The sequence below is a fragment of the Thermobia domestica genome, chromosome 7, assembly GCF_964235325.1.
Source record: "Thermobia domestica chromosome 7, izTheDome1.hap1.1, whole genome shotgun sequence".
Lineage (NCBI taxonomy): Eukaryota > Metazoa > Arthropoda > Insecta > Zygentoma > Lepismatidae > Thermobia > Thermobia domestica.
In genome coordinates, this window is record NC_137460.1 from 177,740,025 (window position 1) to 177,761,392 (window position 21,368).

The 21,368-nt window shown below is 36.4% G+C and overlaps 1 protein-coding gene across 1 annotated transcript in view; it reads right to left on the minus strand.

Moving 5' to 3' along the window:
- Nucleotides 1-21,368, minus strand: part of obst-E (obstructor-E) — a 320,674-nt gene that overhangs the window by 47,545 nt on the left and 251,761 nt on the right. The window contains exons 3-4 of the mRNA XM_081765619.1: nucleotides 15,153-15,347; nucleotides 11,744-11,939 (exon numbers count right to left, since the gene is read on the minus strand). Coding sequence (XP_081621745.1) covers nucleotides 11,744-11,939; nucleotides 15,153-15,347 — 391 coding nt within the window. The remainder of the gene's footprint in view (nucleotides 1-11,743; nucleotides 11,940-15,152; nucleotides 15,348-21,368) is intronic.

Consider the following 21,368-nt stretch of genomic DNA (forward strand, 5'->3'; position numbering starts at 1 on the left):
GCGAAAATTGTTGAGAAGGCACATCCGAGTTGCAAGAAGTTTTTTTTCGAAAAGAGCTTTGATACGTTGAAGGAATTAGAACGGGAATCTTTGAAGATTCAGTCCCTTCTATTGTCTGAATTCACGTACACCCAGAAGTATAACATTCAGGAAAGCAAGTCAATTAAGCATTCAGTCGCAGCGGTTACTGGGTTTGAAAAAGGAAAGGAAAACGAAAATGGAATACCACCAGTTACGTTAAAAGCTCTGGACCCAGGGTTCGTTCGCCGGACTCCTGAAATAAGCGCTTCCGGTAAGAAGGAAGTAAACAAGGAAGAAAAGGGGGAGGAGAAGAAGCAGATTCAATGCTTTTCATGTGGTAACTATGGTCACCGTCGGAAACAATGTTTTAAAGCACAGAGAGAACGAAGAGACTAGAAGAAGGTTTCAGCTTCTGTTAGGAAAGTCACCCCTCTAAATCAAAGAAACCGAGAACCGTTTTTGTATGGTTACGTACAGCGAAATAAGACCTTCATGTACCTGGACAGTGGCAGCTTTATTAGTTTGGTAGATGAAAATACTGCTTCTAAGTGGATTCAACCGGGGGCCAAGCTACGGAAGGATAACTTAACGGTGGAATTAGCAAGCGGAAGGGGTACTTGCGTCGGAAAGATTACAATCTCGTTTTTCATCAAGAACAAGCGGTTTGTCCACACCTTTTACGTTTTGGAAAGTCTGGCATTGCCGGTTATTGCAGGTTTTGATCTACTATCAAAAGCAGGTATTTCGCATTTCTGAGGGAACGTGCATGGAAATTTGAAGACGAAAATTTCCTAACACCCTTTGTGTTTCCCAGAGAAGAGGAAAAGAAAACTGGTTGCCTCCAGTTTCAGTAGGCTTGATACAAGCAAGCAAGAAAAGCCTTGTAAATACTAACCATAGTCAAAACAGAGTTACTGGCTCGAGTCCCTCAGCCAAGAAGAAAGTCATAAAAAGCAGGGGAGGAAAGCTACCCAGACAGCTCATTTTAGGCCCTCACAAGGAAAAGAGGGGGAAGGAGAAAGAAACGAACAAACAGGTCGCCCCAGACCAGGAAATGGAAAAAGACAATTTTTCAAGAAAATGCAAAAAAACGGGCTGACCCTCTCCTCGCCTGCAAAGGGGGGAAAGCACAATTAAGAGAGCCTCTTTTAAGATGTAAGATCCTAGGGGATGAATATCTAACGTTTTTGGATTCTGGAAGCTCTATCTGTGTAGTATCACGGGATATAGCAAATAAATGGATAAATAAGGGCGTTAAATTGAATAGAAAACCTTTAAAGATAGCTCTCGGCCCTGGAACGACGGAAACAGAGGGCTACGTTATTGTATATGTTAATTTCTGCAAGTACAGGGTGAGACAAAAGTTTCACGTCCTCTCCTCGTGTACAAGACCCCTCATAACTGGCCGAGATTTTTTATCTAACGCAAAAATCGCTCTTCATATTTCGGAATCCTGATGGTCAATCAGTAGCGGCGAAGATTCTATTTGTTTAGTTGACATTCCTAAGGCTGAGAACGTTCAAAAATGCTCGGAAGTCGCTGCCTTAGAGCCGGAGATTGATCAAATAGCTGAAATGCTTAAGAGCGTAGATTTGGAACCAGACCTCTTTGAGCGTTTGAAGAAAGTTCTTTATGATAACAAAGAAGTTTTTTCAGAGGAGCCCGGTCTAACTGATTTGTTGGAACACGAAATTGTGTTGAAGGATACCCGCCCCTTTAATGCAAGGTTACGCCCTCTTTCGAAGGAGAAGAAGAAGATTATGAAGTAACTCCTTGATGACATGGAGGCAAAGGGAATCATTAAGAAATGTAATAACTCTCGATGGGTTAGCAATCCCATTCTTCACAAGAAGAAAAATGGAACTTTTAAATTAATAATGGACTCATATCCTTGAACAGAGCAACGGAAAAAGTTACAATGGGAATTCCGGGGATGATGGAGGCTCTTTCTTATTTAGGTGATAAAAAAGTACTGGATATCTACGGATCTCAGCTATGCATTTGCTCAGCTTCCTATAGCACAGAACAGTCAAAAATACACAACCTTTTTAACTCATTTCGGGACTTACCACTTTCTTCGAGGATTTTACGGGTTAAGCTCCCTCCCGTTTAGTTTGAACCGTTGATGCAAGATGTTCTTAAGGAACTGTATTATACGAAGGTCATAACATATTATGATGACGTAATCCTGGGTTCGAATGATAAAGAGGAGTTATTAGAACTCTTCTCGGAGGTTTTAAAAAGATTTAAGAGGGCAAACTTAACGTTCAGTCCATCTAAGACGAAACTGTTTACGGAAGAAATTCAGTTTCTTGGCTACCGTGTTTGTCACGGAAGAATATTATGTACTGATGAGAAAATTAAAATGTCCGAACAGCTACAGAGGCCTAAGAATGTTAAGAAACTGCAGTCAATTCTTGGGTTTTGCCAATATCTTAGATTTCAGATACCAAACATGGCAAAAATAGTAAGCCCGTTGACCTACCTTTTAAAGCGAAACAGTGTATTCAAATGGGAGGCTAAGCATGAAGACTCACTAAATGCATTAAAAAGGGAGATTGCGCAGAATAGGAAGCTTTTATTGCCCCGAATTAACGAAGTTTTTCATCTGTTCGTCGATTCGAGCGGGACTGCCGCCGGTTATGTTTTGGCACAGAAGGATGAAAATGGAAAACTTTGTGTTGTATCATTTGGGTCTCGCGAATTCAATGAAGTACAAATGAAGTACAGCACGTCTCATCGTGAACTACTTGGAATACTTCTTGGTTTAGAGCGTCACGAACTTTATATTATGCACAGTCCGATGGTAGTTGTCCATACAGATCATCGATCGCTTCTTTCGCTTCTAAAAACGACGAGGGCCCCTCCTATGATTACTCGAATTTCTAGATTCCCGGTGGTGCTCAAATTTGTAAAAGGCGCCAAACACTATGTCGACTATTTAAGCCGCATCGAAGACGGTTTTACCGAACCAGAAGACTTTGAAGGTTCAGAAATTTCTAATGAGCTCTTGCCACTTCAAAGTGAGAACGACGCTGGTTTCTTAAAAGTATTAGGTGAAGATGGACGGCTTGTTGATGCAGAAGATCTCCAGAGTGAGGAGATTTTTATCATCGACAAGCAAGTTAGTAAAGATATTAAGGAGGTTAAGAGGAAACTCAGAGAAAGAAAGAGGGATAGTATGAGGACGCTTCCTAGGCCCATAGAAGTTAGTCCCAGAGAGAAGAGAGAAATGCTTTCTGTCTTACCTTTCTGTCTTATAGTGGAGGTAGAAGGGGACGACGAAGAAAGAAACGATCCTCTCAATTACGACGACATTATTGTTCCTGCGAGATTAGTCGAGCATCAGGGAAAGGATGTTTTTCTAAAAAGATTGCTGACTTTTATTAGAGGTGAAAAAATGCTATTCCCAAGAAGCAGATGAAGAAATTTAAAAACTGGTCTAAGGGAACTTTTATATCAGACGAGGGAATTTTAATTAGGAAGATGCTTTTTGATGAAATTGAGTTTCAGTGTGTGTGGGTCATCGCTTCACTGCGAGCCCTAGTTTGTGATAGAGCCCACAACGCTGAATTTTCCGGACACCCTCATCCCAGGGAGACGTTTTCTCGAATTAGAAAACGATATTTTTGGCTGGGAATGCATAGGGATATTATGCAGTTTTGTAAAAGTTGCGTGGTATGCGCTAAGTACAAGGACTATGGCAAACGTAAATTTGGTTTAATGTCCAGTACACTCTAGTGTGTGGCTGGCCGTACGGCCTATGTAGATACATTTGGACCCGTGACTCGTTCTAAGAACGGAGATTTCTCATATTGCCTTATTGTTATTGACAGCTTCACCCGATATGTGAATTTGTTTCCATTAAGGAAGATTACAGCAAAAGCGGTTTCGTCGTGCTTGGTGGAATTTTTTTTGCAGACACGGTGTATACCGAAAGATCATCAGTGACAACCATCAAAGCTTTTCTGGGAAATTGTGGACGGAAACTTTACGTATGTTAGGGTCGAAGAGCATTAAGATTTCTCTATACAGGCCAAAGGGGAATAAATCTGAAAAAGTTGTTAAGGATTACAAGATGATGTTGGCCATGTATAATGAAGAGCATGACCAATGGGCGAAAGATTTGAGATTTATTGAGTTTGCTCTAAACTCGAGAACATGTGCGGCCACTCAATATACTCCTTTTGAATTGCATTATGGTCGCAATGTATCTTCTCCCTTGGACCCACTTTTGTCTCCAGTTGAAAGTGAAGAACAGAGCAAGGATTCGTACCCCCGCTATGAGTGGGAAATTAAGTTTAGGGTTAAACGGGCTTTTGAGCGTGCAAATGAAATTCAAAAGAAGAGACAAGCCACTCAGAAAAGGTTTTATGACAGGTCGCGCTTGCCTAACCCCTTCAGAATCGGACAAAAGGTGTGGGTGAAATCAGTCAGGCTTTCTTGCCTAGCGAAATCTGTTACGAAGTCGTTCTTACCCAAATACGATGGTCCTTACGTAATAAAGTCGAAGCTTGCAGAAAACACTTACTTAGTCAGGAATGTCTTTGACAACAAGGAAATAAGGGTCAATTGTGACTTCTTTAAGAAATTTTATGAGCCCCCGGCCTTTGCAAGACATCTTCCTGAACAGAAAGAAGACTACCATGTGCCGAGGAAAAAGGTTAACAATAGTTGTGAGGGACACACGCGCTTGAAAGTCCCGGAACAAAAGTATATATAGGGATTGAAAAGACAAACTTTCCACATCTATAATTCGTTATTGGCGTCAAAATAGTTCTTTTCTTTGTTCACTACTTTAGTTTGCCGTCAATTGTCATTAGTAACTAAGCTTGAATAGGAAAGAGTGGGAAATAGTTTCTTCTTTTATTTAAAAAAAAGAAAAAACTTTCTAATGTTGGGTGGTCATTCGTTGTACAGTGCCTTCTTTGATATTGTTGTGGTCCCCCCTTTTTCCACATTTTTTTAAAAAGAAAAAAAGTGATATAAGAATTGTGAACTTAGGAAACTGGACATATTTGCATTTACGTCTGACCGAGATAAACCCTGAGGATTCTTCTCCGAGTTCAGTCTAAATATGGAGAAGAAGAATTATTTTAAGAAACCGAAAAAGTCTGTAAGACATGTATTTTGCGCAGCCAGACCGGATCCTGCTAATCCTATAGAACTTATACTCCTTTTCAATGTGAACTCTAACAAGAATAATAAGCGAAGATTAAAACGATCAGATGAAAATAACCCCGAACATAAGATCCAGAAAATAGACCCGTCGACATGTTCGCTGCAGGAGATTAGGTTGCTGCAAACTGTAAAAGATACGGCTCCGACTCCGGAACCTGAGGGAACTGGTTCGACCCCCGGTCGAGTTCCTTCACACGACCACGAAGCAGGGAACGACGATGTTCTTTGCCTCTGTTTCGACGAAGATTTTCTTCCACTAACTCCAGGACGTGACATTGACGTTGAAGATGTCCCTATAACCGATTCTCCGGCTAGAAGGAAACTGAAATTTTGACTCCGGGAAAATCTCTGCTACACGGACTCTACAGTGGTGTTAGTGACTGTGTTCAGTAGGAACAATTATCTAAGTGTATGTGTGTATTGAAATTAAGATAAGAATTTGGTGAAATATAGAACTGAACCAGACTTTGAACAATTACTGAGTTGATAAGTGTATTAGTTCGAGTGTTTTATTATTTTTATATACATTTTTTTCAGTGAATAAGACAGTGAAAAAGAAATTATTTAAAATAATGAACAATTGATAATGAATTCAAGGACTTTGGACTATAATACAGAGAATTTTCTTTTTTTTCTCCTTTTTTTTAAGGAGATAGGCTATGCTATAGCACCTTTGGTGTATAGCTGTTTCATATGTATATTTTTTTCTGTAATTAAATTAGTATTTAATATAATATTAGTATTGTTTTAGTAGTATAAAAAATCCTTGGCCAAGGTACTTATGTATATAGTGCGAATTTTCTGCTTTGCTTTATGTATTTTAAAATGTATTGAATTTTGTATAAATGAATTCTTGTTATGCCTCTAACTTATTTTTTTTTTAATTTAGCAGTTTTAGAAAGTTACGAAAAGAGCTCTGGACTTGACTCCCCTATATGCCGTGGGAATCTTCGCTTTCTATTTTTGCTTTTCTTTTACAGGGAAGAAGGGGGAGATTGTGTGGAAAGCTGACCACTTGGCGAGAGGCTTGAGACTATATAAGTCAACCCACCCCTTCTTCCAGGATTTCACTTCTTTTAAGAATTTCTTCGGGGACTCTCTTGTCCCTATGTCCAGAGATAGGTGAATAAAGTACTTTTTTTTTTTACTTTAAGAGTCTTCATCCCTGCGAAATTAAAACACCGCTAATTTTACAGTAATTATGTGATATTTTCAAATAAATAAAAGATAATTGAAATATGGAACAAGAGCGAACTAGACAATATTATTTTGCGTGAGGTACCGTTATCACAAGTCTCCTAGTGGCTTTCCGTTTTCAGCTGTTTAGAAACGCGAAAATAAATGCCGATTTTCAAAATGGCTCGAAATCGAAAGCAGATAAGTGAGTCGGGATAACGGTTTCTTATGTAAAATAATATTGTCTAGGGCGCTCTTGTTCCACATTTCGATTATCTTTTATCTATTTGAAGATATCAGATAATTAATGTAAAATTAGCGGTATTTTAATTTCTCCCGGATGAAGACTCTTAAGTAATTTTTGGACGGCGCGGGCGGAATGAGCTGCCCCTGATAGTTTTGAGTAGGTTTCTAAGTGATGAAGCCTGCGACTTTGTAAATGATAGCTAGATTATTATTATTATTATTATTATTATTATTATTATTATTATTATTTTTTTTTTTTTTTTTTTTTTTTTTTTTTTTTTTTTTTTTTTTTTTTTTTTAGGGACATAGGCCAGAGTAACCCGTAATGAGGGTTTCTCTTTAGATTTTAATGCGGCACTGGTTCTGTCTGAGAGAGTGACTTGGGCAGTTACCTTTTCGGTGCTCGCCGGGATGAGAATTTTAATGAGGTTCTCGGATGATTTTAAGGGCTCGGGAATTCACGAAAGCTGGAGTGAGGCTTGAGTTCCTGTTCGAGTCCATAATAATAATTTAAGGTTCTTTAGAGAAATTAGAGGAGCTTGTTAGGAGACAGCAGGCCTAATATTGGAGGTCTCTGCCTTTAGGAGAGCTTGCGGTTACAGAGCGAGTAACCTCACGGTACAGATACTTTGTTTTAACTAGTCAATAAAGAGTTATGCCAGGACAATTTCATGTTTTTATTTAAGCTGATACTCGTTTGCTGACCTTAGTTTATGTTTATAAATTTTTTCCTTGATAGGCTGGAGAAGCGACGAAGGGGGAGGCACTCCTCCCGTAATCTATGAATCTTGGCTTCTTTTTTTTTTTTTTTTTTTTACTTTTTTTTTTATTTAATATACCCCTAGAGAGCTAAAGAAGCAAGATTCCCGCTTAAGCCTCTCTTCCAACATTACTTGTTACTCCTGTGGATAAAAGGTGGCGGATGGATAGGAAAGAAGAGAGGGCGGGCCGAGGAATAGCCAGTGTCCGAAAATTTTAAAGGGGTGCGGGGGTGTTAGGGGTGTAGATAAATCACGAAGTGAAGAGGTCGGCGTAATTTGTGTGAAACTGTGGGGTGTATGGAATGTATATCTGTAAAAGTTTAAAAGTGAGTAGAATAATTTGACGAGAAAGGTCTAAGTTTATGAGGTAAGATATGAGAGATATGTGAGAAGTGAAGGGTCACTGTAAAATTTGAGTACGTTTGTTAAGCTCTTGCTTAGAAGTAAAAGTTGTATTATTCAACACTCATGGTGGACAACATACAGTTGAAAGTTGTGCAATCACAGGTAGTTGGTTCATCAGTGTGCAGTGTTTCCAACTTGCTAAAAATATAGTTAAGTGCAACATATACATTCGGGGTACTTTCGACACTCACATTTGGGGTACTTTCGACAGATGCTTTTCCCGCCCTTTCGTTGTGATTTTTAATAACTATATATCAAAAATACTACATTAGTATTAACATATAGAAAATAAAATATCTGCGTCCTTTTTCCATTGCATGAGATGCCGTAAAAAATGCAATGCTACTTGCTACCGCTTCAAGAGTTTTTCAAGTCCCTCGGATACATTACGTGACAGGTTATTGAAAGTTAACTGCAAGAAACATTTTGGTGAACATACAACGTTTACTGAAGAAGATGAATACGCACTAGAAGATAATTTAATTATATTAGACAGGTATGGGTTCATCCAAGAAAATGAGATGTGGGACTGTAAAACGAAAGACAATAGTACCAAACTTTTAACATCTGCACAGAAAAATAGTAAGATAGAAAAATCCAAAGTTAGTGACACATAAAAGAATGTGCAGGCAAAAGTGTTGCAAAATACAGTAACAAAAATGAGAAAACTCAAAAAGAAAATTAGTGTGCTATCTGCCGAGGTAGTTTACGGCAAAAACAATTCCGCTGATTGAGTTCAATGTACAAAATATTTTCAGCGGTTTAACGAGGACTGTGTTCATCCAGACGATTCCTTCTTTGTGTGTCAACAATGTGAAATCTCAGACAAGTATGAGTCCGATGTTTGCTCTTTCCTGTATATGAAGCTAACACTAATATTTTAATCTATAACCACACTTTTGGTAACATATGATTAACATAAATTAACAAATACTTTATCATGAAGTACAGAATTTTCTGCCCTGTGCACTAGCTCATTTAGTGCATTTCTTGTAATTGAACAAATTTTGTGATTATTCTTTCCCTCATTTGTAACTCAGTGACATTTTTTAATATTTTCCGGAGCTGTAAATAAAGGTATTCTACATTCCTAAACTTATAGATTCCCCGTGTTTGTTGAAAGTCCATGAACTACTTTACGAACAGTAATGTGCGTTGTGGAATTATTAGTGACACTATTATAGTACGTAAGGTTTTAATGTTGATGTCGGTATTACCCCAACAACCTGTCGGTCTTCCCCATAGAGTTAGGGAAATCCGTCACTTCATCGTTAATTTCAATTATGCCTCCACAGCCACACATTGCTTTTGTGTAATATGTATTGTATCTGTCAACTAGCTGAAATAATATACTTAATCATGGGCTATAATTTGTTTCTTTAATAATTCATTACAATCTTGTAGTAGCGTTAATGTCCTTATGGTGTCGGTATTGCCCCAAATGACAATATGTTCTGGTTTCAAGGAAGTCCAAAGTAGGGAAAAGTTAACTCTTGACAACTGTGGACACGGAAGCTTTGGCGGGAAGTTGCATGTTTTAAGGACTGCTTCATAACTTCTCGTATTCGAAATAATGTGTACTGTGATGTATTTTGTCACAGTACACACATATATATCACGTTTTTCATATATAAGAGTGAAACAAAACATTACAGGCGTTATTCCGAACAGGAGAAACCGGGTGGTTCTGGCGATCTATAACAATTTTAACTTTCCGTCGAGGCCTTCCGTGTTCACTACTGCCAGAGCTTAGTTTCTGCCTACATTTTGCCCGTCAGAGCATATCTGTAAATTTTGGTTGAGAGTATGTCTGGGAACTATACCCTGTAGGAAATCTGCTGGATACCTACTGCATATTGATGAAATGTGCATTTTCGGATTGCGTAGGCCTATATATGACTTCTTTTAAGCTGAGATGGATCTTCAGTCAATGGTTTCTCGAATTCGAAATAGAAACTTTCCAATTCGAAATAAACAAGTCGAAATTTTGTTCTTTTACGATCTTAGACAAACCTAGCTTTGAAACTATGCATATTTCCCCTCAGGTCCATATGAACTTTTTCTCTTAGTTTGATATGAGGAATTGCCTCTTACAATTTGTCCATATAATTCATTATCACCCTGATTTCTCTCTCTCTCTCTCTCTCTCTCTCTCTATATATATATATATATATATATATATATATATATATATATATATATATATATATATATATATATAAGATAGATACAGTGAAATCTCTGAATAGCGGACACCAATGGGACATGAATTTTTGTCCGTTACTGAGATGTGTCCGTTACAGAGAGGTTACAGAAATTTAATTTCTCACAACGGTAATTGTATCTAGCAATATACAGTAAATACATTATGTATGAGCGTAAATACATAAAATTCAATATGAAAATACTCTATTTAGTACTATTTAAATTACTGGGAGGGATGAAGGAGAAATTCATTTCTGTTAAATAATACTACTGCTGAGGAATGTGTTAATATATTCATATACTGCAAAAGGTATATGGTAATTTTCTTAAGTACATATCATTACCCTGTAAAAAATATCCATTTATTCACTTGTTATCTATGAAATTGTCGAAAAGATGCAAGACCCAGAGGAAAAAGGACTAAATTTTTTAGGGCAGAGAAGATCTTTCGCATACAAGTCTTGGCCATACGACTGACCCTGCATGAGTGTTATTGTTTATTGAAGGTTTTCCAGGATTTCCACCAGAAAGCAGTCTATTGCGGGCAGAAAAAAGAGGAATTTGAAGTTCAGCTTGAAACTATTCTGTTTGATGGTTCACCAGATGTAGACTCATGATAGATACACTTGCGGCGAAAACACTTTCTCTCTATTGTAATATATCACAGAAGCGAGAATAATTCCTGTCCTTTATCAAGAGGTTATTGAAACGTTTGGGGGGGAAATGGACTGTCCGCGTCCGTATCTGAGAGTGTCCGTAAAAGGGAGGGTTTTGTTCCGTAAGAAAACATTTATTTTTGCCGGGACAAAAAGAATTGTCCGTATTATAGAGATGTCCGTTATTGAGAGGTGTCCGTTAAGGGAGGTTTCACTGTATTAACTTGTCGAATTGATAATCACATCGGTTTTTTAAATCGATTAAAAAGTTACATATTTTAAGATAATTGAATAAATCTTAAAATTATTGGACATGAATTTCATGGTTTTTATATTGGAGTGTATTTCTCGAAATAATCCACTGCCTAGTCCTTTTTGTCACACCCAGTATGTACACTCATGCCCAAAATGATTGTCGCATAACTATAACTGTCTTCTTGTAAGAATATAATTTGATAATGATTTTGCAGGGTTCTTTTAATACTGCAACTATGTGTATAATCGAGAAATGTATATTTGTGGTAAATTTCATAGAAAGAGAATTATAAATACGAAAATTAGAATGAGTAAACAAAATGTTGCTAAATGGACAAAAAAGTTTTATATTCGTTTTATTGTTTTTATTTGCTGCTAATTTGCCACATACCTGTCTTTGCCGATTATACACATACTAACATTATAAGAAATATCGGGCGAGTTCGTTATCAAATTATATTCCTACAACAACATATTTATAGACATACGACAATAATTTTGGACATAAGTGTATATCGTTAGCAAAAAAAAAAAAATGAAATGAAATCTTTGAGTTTTACGTCCCACGGTTATGCCGGTTAGGCTAAAGGAGACGGTGATGATGAGAGATGAGTGAAATGGTGGAATGAAGAAAGTGGGAGGAAACGGGAGAACCCCGAGAAAACCCACGAGCACGGTGTTTGTCCACCACAAAGTTCACTTGGCGGGGGCTGGGATCGAACCCGGGACCCCAAGCACCAGAGGTGAACGCTCTACCACTGAGCCACCGCGCCCCCCTATATCGTTAGCAGTCCAGAGTGGTATACCATAACAAGTTTCTACTTAATTTTTCCTTACCATCCTGGAACGTTCTCTATTTCATCACAAGCGCCAAGTTCTTCGCTAAATGCCTTCGTTTCCCCACAAGAGAAAAGTCGAGGACTTCCATTAAGGCAGATAAAATATTTGTGGCAGTCACTCTTATGTTTAAAGTAGCTGAACTGTGTGAATGGGAAGGCTGTCTTCGCTTCTGGGCATCGAAATCCAAGGTATGCTGAAAAATTAGTGGAAATGTGGTTAATATCTACATAAACTTTAATATCTAGATGAACATTAAATGTGAAAATCTAATGAATATCGATATCAAAATTTAAATATATACCCAAGGTAAATTATCAGTACAAAACTAAGTGACTTGAAATATTAGGTTGAGTTATTACTTTAAGTATTAGGTAATGAAAGTGCTAATATGTTCTAGAATAGAAGCAGAGCCCATTAAAGAAAGTAAGTTGAATGCAACATAGCGAGTCTTGTGACAAGTCGCTTTATATCATAGCATAGACTTTAAATTAATTTATTAGAGGACACATAAAAGTGAAATCGGTATAGAAAATCTTTTAGTTTTACGTCCCACGATTGTGCCGGCTAGGTTAAAGGAGACGGTGTTGATTAGAAGTGAATGAAATGGTGGAATGAAGAAAGTGGGAGGAAACGGGAAAACCCCTAGAAAACCCACGCACACGGTGTTTGTCCAAAAATCAGTGTAGAGTCTAAATATGTGATAATATGTTCATACAACTGTTTCGGTTTCTAAATTTCAGCATTTATAAAACATTGAGGCCATTCAACCTAGAAAATTGAAATATTACACTAAGATTTTCTTCATACAATAAAACCTTATGAAAATCAATGTTTTGACAAATCCAACTCCAAAGGAAAGAATCTTCCGATTTTGGGTGTAAGAAAGCTCATATGTGAACAAAGTATAAATTTAGGGGTATGAGGGTGAACTAACGATTTTAATGAATTGCAGTGAACTTTCCGCTTTAGGATACAAGGAAACTTTATAACTCAGCTTCTATGCTCTGTAAAGTAATTTATGAGCGTTTTATGAGAATCCGGTGAATAGAACCTCCATCTACATCTTAAAATCAGAAATTAGGGGATTAGGATTAGGAATTATATTTCTAGGTTTTAGGCATATATGACTATTCAGCCTGTTACGTATGAGAGATGACGTCTCCCGGCGAGAGCACAGTATCCGGGGAAAGGAAAGGAAGAAAGCGGCCTGGGACCTATAATTTAGGTACCACCCCGGCATTTGCCTGGTGTGAATGAGAAGAACCCAGGAAAACCTCATTCTGGATTATTGGCCTGAAAAAGCTTCTTACACTTTTCAACCGAGTGCCCCTACCGGAAATTGTACTGGGGACAGCTCGCACCAAAGGCAAGAACGTTGACTACGCTACGCAAGGCCAATAAAATCAGAAATTATTTATACACATATGTTTCAAATATTTTCCGTAATTTCTTTTCATTCGAAGGCAAGTAGACTCAAATATTTTCAGTAAAGCTATTCTCGCCGTGCGAAGAACGGGCATTTTAGCTGATACTGCATAATATACAATAAAAGTATGACTAATTTAAATTAGAATATGATTAGTATGCAGCCTATATGTAGGCTCATACATTGCATACCTAAATACCTGCAAACTTAAAAAATAGAAATAGTTAACATGTCCCAATACTTTAATCCAATAGTGAAAGTCACTTCAAAGCCATGTCGGGACGCGGAATATTTTCATCGAAATCGTAACTGCTCTGACAACATCGGGACATTTAGTGTCTGTTTACAGTAAAAGTATAATGACATCAGTTCCTCGGAAAGACTTCTTGCTAAATCATTTGGCTTACAAGTTTACTTCTGCAGAGTAAGACGGGACAGTGTGAACGCTCGTGTGGAAGATTATATTCTTGACAATAACTGGAAATTGGGTTCATTGATTGATTGAATAAGGTTTAATGGGGACGTTACCATCGAAGCTACTTGTCCCCGTCTCGACCAACAACACTGCTCAACTGGAAAATGGAACGAAACATAATAAATAAATAACATAAATAAAAATAAGTGTATTTAGCTTTTTCACGGTGCTTTCTTTTGTAAGAATTATTATTTTTCCATCATGTTTATATCATTATCATTTATGGTTTCATTTCTTTCTAGTTGAATAGTACATAGTGGGAAGAGTGTTGTATGAAAGAGGAGTTGTATTACTGTATAAGAAATTCTGATATGTATAACACAGTTGGTAATTACGTAATAAATGTAAAATGTAGTACTTTCCATTAAGTTCAAGTTTTAGTTGCAAGTATGGCCGATGGTACGCCAAAGACATTATCAAAACGATTATTCTTATTTTTTGTACGGTTATCTGGAATTATTTTTGAAATTTCCATTGGATTCCACTACCTCAAAATTTCGATTTATTTGATATTAAACATGGTCATATGGCTACAAGCTTTATTTCGATTTTGGCGCCATATTGGTTGCCATATTCAATCTTATAATGTGAATTTGGTCTTTTAAATTTCGTTTTATTATAATTAATAAATTTCCAGACTCCAACCTGTATGAAAACAAGTTGTTATACAAACCAAATAAGTGTAAGAAGTAACTTTATTCAAAACAGATTCATTCCAGACCCGCCATTTTGATGACTCCTTACAGACGAGAAAGCACCTTAAAACTTGGGTCTCGGGCGTTTTACACTCAGGAATGGATAAAGTATGAGCATCCTTAAGGGAGCATGTTCTCCGCCAAAAGTGATTTTTTTCTTTCTTTTCCAACCCCACTATAAAGATATTTTTGACCTAGAATCATTCTGTATATTGAATATATAATTTGCAATTACGAAAATGATTTGTATTTCTGATTGCCTGTACATTTTAGTGCTACATGGACTGCAATGGCTAATTCCTAAGCACCTAGCAAATCGTTTGCATTAGTTTTAGTATCAAGTAAATACATTTTGCTTGAAATAAAACCGACAAGTTTGCCACAAAGCCCTTCAACCGTTTCAGAGAAGAAGTTAAAAATGGTTTCTGCACTTATTATTTCGTTCAATTGTGTATAAGTAAGTTGTATGAAGCACAGAAAGAAGCTACTTAATGAAAGCTGAGACTAATATCATAGGTACTACTTGCAAAGTACCAGAATTCTTGATGTAATAGTGCCCAATGTTGATATTTGTCGAATATGCTTGTTATTCAGTCGACTTTTTCTTTAGAGGTAATTAAGAAAACCAGATGGTTTAATTACATGACAGTAATTAGAAAAGAACTCTTCCTTAAGGCAATATTTTAATACTTTTTTTGGTTTTGCTAAGATATCACGAGAATATATTCATGTATCCACAGCAGTTATTGTCAATTGATTTCATGAATTATTGAGTAAATAGAAGTGTTAAGTGATTTCCTTAACATGTACCTTCTGCGTCGCAGCTTTCAACCTCATCTGGCCAGTCACACCGAAGAGAGTTTTCATTAAACGCAAGGCCTTCTGGACAGTTGAACATGTAACCGTAGCCATTGACACAATTCATGAATAGGCCACAATTTGCATTATCTCCTGCTCTGAAGAATCCAAATTGGTGGGGACAATCTTCAGTTGGCTGAGCTGGTTCTGAAAAGAATTTTTAAAATTTCAGTGAAACGTATATAACTGTAACGTATTGCTTTAAATGAATTATTCTTATTATGTTATTGAAAGCGCTTTCAAGGTAATTATTTCTACAGTAAGGAAAGTAGTTCAAACTAAGCCTAGAAAAATATCAGTCATTTATTACCAGATTTAAAAGATATTATAAGTGTTATCAGAAGGCTTGAAAATGTACGTGTATTTGTTAATACGATAACACTTATAAAATGTTATAGTTATTATTTCTTTACTACGCGGAAGACGAATAAATGATGGCTTCAACCAATGAGTGTATACAGCGTGATGTGATGCTAAACCTCGGGTGAGAAGACCTTCAGCAGGCTAATGTTGAATGTTGCAATGATACTTGCTTCATTACAAACATCCAGTATGTTATAACAATACTAAATTTCTTTTCTTTTTTTATTTCAATAATCTCCACTTCTCCCTGCTTTTCCATTTCATATGGTCCAATTAAATGGCATACGCAACTGATTCTTATTCACAATTCTCTACCTACCACTTTCTTCAATCTTCTGTACTCTTTTTAATAATTGACTTGTGACTTCAACTTTCGCATATTCAAGATTCGCCTTATAACCTCAGGCAATGGAATTTACAGATGCAATGGAATTTACAGATGTAAGAGAAAGTGTAGGCGATCTTTGAATTCAAGATTCGTCTTTCAAGACTTGCCTAATACAAAATTACGTTGGTACTATTGACAAGAAATGACACAAACATTTGTAGATTCTAAATATTTAAAAAAAATATTTGAAAGGTACATATTAAAACAATATATGCACAATTACACTATATTACCAGATATTATAAGTTTGACATCGGGATATGAAAATATTGTAATAAGTTACATAATGTACTACGGAACACACAAAATGAAGTAACATAAATTCTACGAGAGGCTGCATAAATCATAAATTGAAATTAAACACAGCACCAAGAATCAGCATAAGCACAATTACGGTATATGGATAGATAGTATAAGCTTGACTTCGAGCTGTGGTAATGTTACATGGACTTTCAAAATTTTACAGAAAATATAAAATAAAGTGACAGAAATCCTACGAGAGTTTGCATGAATCATAAAATAAACAAAGCATCAAGAATCACTAGTAACACGTAAATGAAATGCAGTAAGCCACTGCATCAACAAACTGTATTATGTCTGTTTCTTATAATTCAAAAGAATACCCCAAGCTTTCTTTTGTTCCACAATACGTCGATTAAGGCGACACCACTTTGCTTTCCTTTATTTAGCGACAAGTACTATCTAAAGTTGATACATTGTCATTTCACTTTCCGTTTACTCCTGTTTCAAAAGATCTATAAATCTGTATATATTCAAGTGTGAATTTCCCGCTTTCTTGTTTATTTTCAAGTACCATACTTCTGCTCGATTAGTAGTCTTGTCTCCAGTGTTATCATAGGCTTGAGTCCATTGATAAGGTAGGCTTGTGTCACTTAATCTTCTATAAATTTCAAGGGAATGACATGACTTTGTTCCGGAAAGGAAAGGAAACTTGTTAGAAACTACTCGAGATAGACAGTTAACAGCATCAGGTTGAGTATATTCAACAAATCTACTACGAATCCTGAAGAACTAGTAAAAGTGAGATAACATTTTCAATTATACTTTTGTGCATTGCATGGTGGTGACGCACTGGTCTGTCGATTTTTAACATACAGAAGACTTATTTCACACAAGTAACTCATCCCTCAGTTTTACTCATATGAGCAAGTGCGAGCAGGCGACACGTATTGAAGGTGTACCATCAGGAGCAAACTTGGCTGAAGCAAGATATTCGAGCAATTGATTGGGGATTGGAGGAGAAAGTGAAGAATGCTACCCAATTATTTGTTTGGACATACCAGTAGCAAACTCTTCTACGTATTGTAAACGTAAATCTCTCATTTACTTAGTCCAGCTGTTTATGTTCAAGATTGTTTTACTCAGATATGTGCATTAATTGTAGGGAAATCACATTTTAGGAATCAAAATACAACAGAATGAAAGTGACATGTTGGTGTTATTTTAGTGCTGAACTACCCTCGAATTGCACGTTACTTTTATGAAACTTTCGAAGTTCATTTTTTCTTTTTCTTTTTAGTTTTTCAGTGTATTAAGTACCTTTCCTGTTCTGAAAGAAGCAGAGTTTATTATATGAAACCGAAATTGCTTAATATAAAACGCTCTCCTTAAAACTTGTTGTATCAATGACTTTTTTCATGTTAAGCAGCAGTGGGTCTGATCCAACCCTACCATGTCGTTTATGCCTCAACAGTGCACCGTGACAGCGATAGGCTAATTTCTGTGTCTTTTATGTACTATAAACTGTTCCTATCGTTTATTAAAAAAAACTGAATATTGCTTAAATAACGTTTTCTCTGTCGACTATTTTGCTAAGTAAGTTTACAGAAACTTTCGCATAATGCTTCATTATCCTCAAATGTTCCATATTTCGTATATATCAATTGAAATTATGACATGTTGAAATATTTTATTTAATTTTTTACTTATGTAAATATTATATGTATAAAAAAAGAAAGAGGTACAAGATTAAGATTTACAAGGCTACTCCATCATTTGTAACTTTATATCTACCTGACTAGCTACAGAGACGAATTAGGTATCAAAGGATATCTTATATACACAATATTTTGTTATAAGTTACAATGCCGTAGAATTGAACCTAAGTAAGAAATTAAAAAAAACAAAACAAAAAAAAACATGGTTGTTCTATAGACGGTGGTGGCTAAATTGGATATAGCAGCCATATTGGATGAAGCTCAAGAGGGGTGTTCGGGGACTTCCTTTTAGGATATTACTATACTTGATGAAAGGAAACTATTCTGCGAGTTTTATTAAGCTACTAATTTTTGCTGGGTTTGTCAAAATTTTCCCCTATTTAATAAGAGCGCGAAAATAGTTTCAAGAGAAAATGTTAAGTATTAATAAGGTGTAGGACTACCAACGTATCCAAGCTAAACCAAGTTTTAAAGAAAATTCAACTTTCGTCTAATAATAAAATTAACTCTGTGTCATCACTTTGATTGACGTTTGCATTGCTAGGAGGTATTAGGCAAATCTTGAATAGGCGAAACTTGAAGCCCGGAATTGACCTCAGTTAGGGTGAGGCTTATTTTTCTCTAATAATCTATATTATAACAAGAATTTTAGGAATGATAACAAAACATGCATCAAAAGATTGCGATCTTGGCCAATAATTAGTTTTTGGATCAAGAGCCACAAAATATTTGAACGGCTCCTAAATCGAGTTTTCGTATTTTTTACGGAATGAGCACATTATACTGAATTGGGTTTAGCTACACTATATGTAGTTCTCCAGATATAAGGCCTACACAAATTTTTTGCCTGAAATATATTAGATCTTTTCATCGAAAAATGAAAGTGACTATGTTTGTAACTTAACCCTTTTATGCACAACGTCCACTGGAGTGGACACTGCTGATTGGTTACAATTGTTTTTTGTCGTAACTCTCCACCAGCAAACCAAGTGCATTGTTTTCAATAAAAGTTACCTGGGTGGCCTGATGTTCTGAATTTTTCAGCTACCTAACGCGAAACTCAGAAGGCAGAGATGTGACGTCATCAGTGTATGCTTGAAACAGGGAAGAAAAAGACATTACGAGTTCTTCTCGAATATCTGTTGACATCTTCTAAGGAGGGCGTGCCAAGCAAATGGTATTTTTTTTCTTTCTTAAATGTCTGAAACAAGCTGACAACATGATATTCAAAAAGTTAGAAATGATGTGATATCTGACAGTGAGTCAAAAACACAGTTCTTTAAACAGAAACATTCAATACAGTGATACTATATTCGGAATTAATAATATCACATTAGCAAAGTGTACTTACTGCAAAACTCGAATCACTGAAAAGAAAACAAATGACGATCTAAGATGCTGGGATAATCTCAGAGTAAGCTAATAACAGAATTAATTGAAGAGATACATTCACTGCGTGAGATTATTTCAGTACTAACAGATGAAAAATGCGAAGATGTTCCCAAACAAAGGTAACAAGACAAATACAAAGGTGGATTCCTCAGTGCAAGAAAGGGCGCACCGCTTTGGAGTGACGTACTAGCAGAACCGAGGAATCAAAGTAGAAATAAAGTAAGTGCACAACAACATACAAATTTCAGCAAAGGAAGATATTCCAATCATCGAGAAATATCGAAGAGTACTGTCCCAATTAGGAGCAAGAAAATACATGTTTAGGAACACTGCAACAACATTACCAGTCAGCATAGTGCAGTGGCGTAGGGAAGGGGGGCCCAGAGGCGCCCCCCAAAGAGGTCCGACAATGTATTTTGGTACTTTGATGTTTGTAATTTTTTATATATTTTTATGGTTATATATTTTTTGTTTGTAATTTTTCTATGTGTACCTATAACAGCACTTGCCCCCCCCCCAAACACACATCCTGGCTACGCTATGGGCATAGTGTATTACAAGAGATACCCACGCAAAACAGGTTCACAGTTTTACAAGACATATCAGATGTAAATAGTGCAAGTGCAGTTAGTGAAAATTATACAAGCAATGTAGACAAAAGTGAAGGTGACATCGGTGTAAATGAAAATTCAGTCGGTTCAAGTAGCTACGAGAAGCTAAATAAAGGGCTATAAGTGATAGTGCTTACACCAAAATTGATCATAATAAAGGTAGAGGCAAAAATCGAAGTGCAAAGTCATGTAGTTTGCGGGCATGTACTAAAGAAAACAGAAGTAGTGCAAGTGTAAAATTTGATAGTGATAATTTGAGCGAAAAGTCAAGCAGAAGTTCAGCAGAAATAAGCAAAGGTAAAGTGATAATATGTGGTGACAGTCATGCTAGAGGATTGGCTGGTATTTTGAACTTCAAGATGGTAGATAAACAAAGTACTAGTTTAGTTAAACCAGGAGCAAGAATGGGTAACATTGTTGAACCGGTGGCTTCAAATAATGAAAACCTAACGAAGAACGATGTACTAGTTATTATCGGAGGGACCAACGACATTGCTATGAATGAAGCTGATGCCACTATAAGCAATCTGTGCACAGTTTTACCAAACCTAATTCGTACAAACGTGGTAATTGTAGGAGACCCATTACGCTATGATCTAATTAGCTCTTCGTGTGTAAATCAAGAGGCAAAGACATTCAATAAGAAACTTAATACCTTGTGTAAACGGTATAGCCACGTGCACTACCTAAATGTAGAGTCTTTTCCTCGTAGGTATTTCACAAGACATGGTATGCACTTAAACAGAACAGGTAAAGAACAAATCTGCGAGAAACTTAGTGTAATTGTGCGAGAGCTTTCAGTAAATATTAGTGAAAGTGAACCCCCCCCCCCTAGTTATTGATATAAATGGTACGGTGCGCGAAACATTTGAAACATTTGACACTAACTGCAAAAGTAGCATAATTCCATGTCGACAAATACATGACAAAGATGAACTCACGACGACAACAGACTTGTGTGAGGAACCGAGCTTGAACTCGAAAGCCAAGCGAGTTGAACAAGGGAACTTAGAGAGTAGTCAAATTATGTGAAAACGGATAAGAATACCAAAAATGTTGTCAAATGATTTTTTATAGTAGAAGATCATGAAACTGGAAATAACAAAGGAAACATTTCTGAATGGAACAATAAAGTAATGAATGAAAAGCAATGCACTCACATTAAGTCGGAAAATAATCTTAATATTCTATATCATAATATGCAGGGGTTAAGTAAGGAGAAAATCAACATGCTTGAAATATTACTTTCAGACGAATTAGCTTCTATACACGTAATATGTATTACTGAACATTGGCTTAAGTCTGATGAAATCGGATTTTACAAAATCCACAACTTCGATCTAGCAGTGTTTTATTGTAGAACGACATTCGAAAGGGGAGGAAGTTTTTTATTTATATCCAAAAAGTGTTAAAAGTTAAAATGTGTAATAACGTCAACTACATTAATACTGAAAAA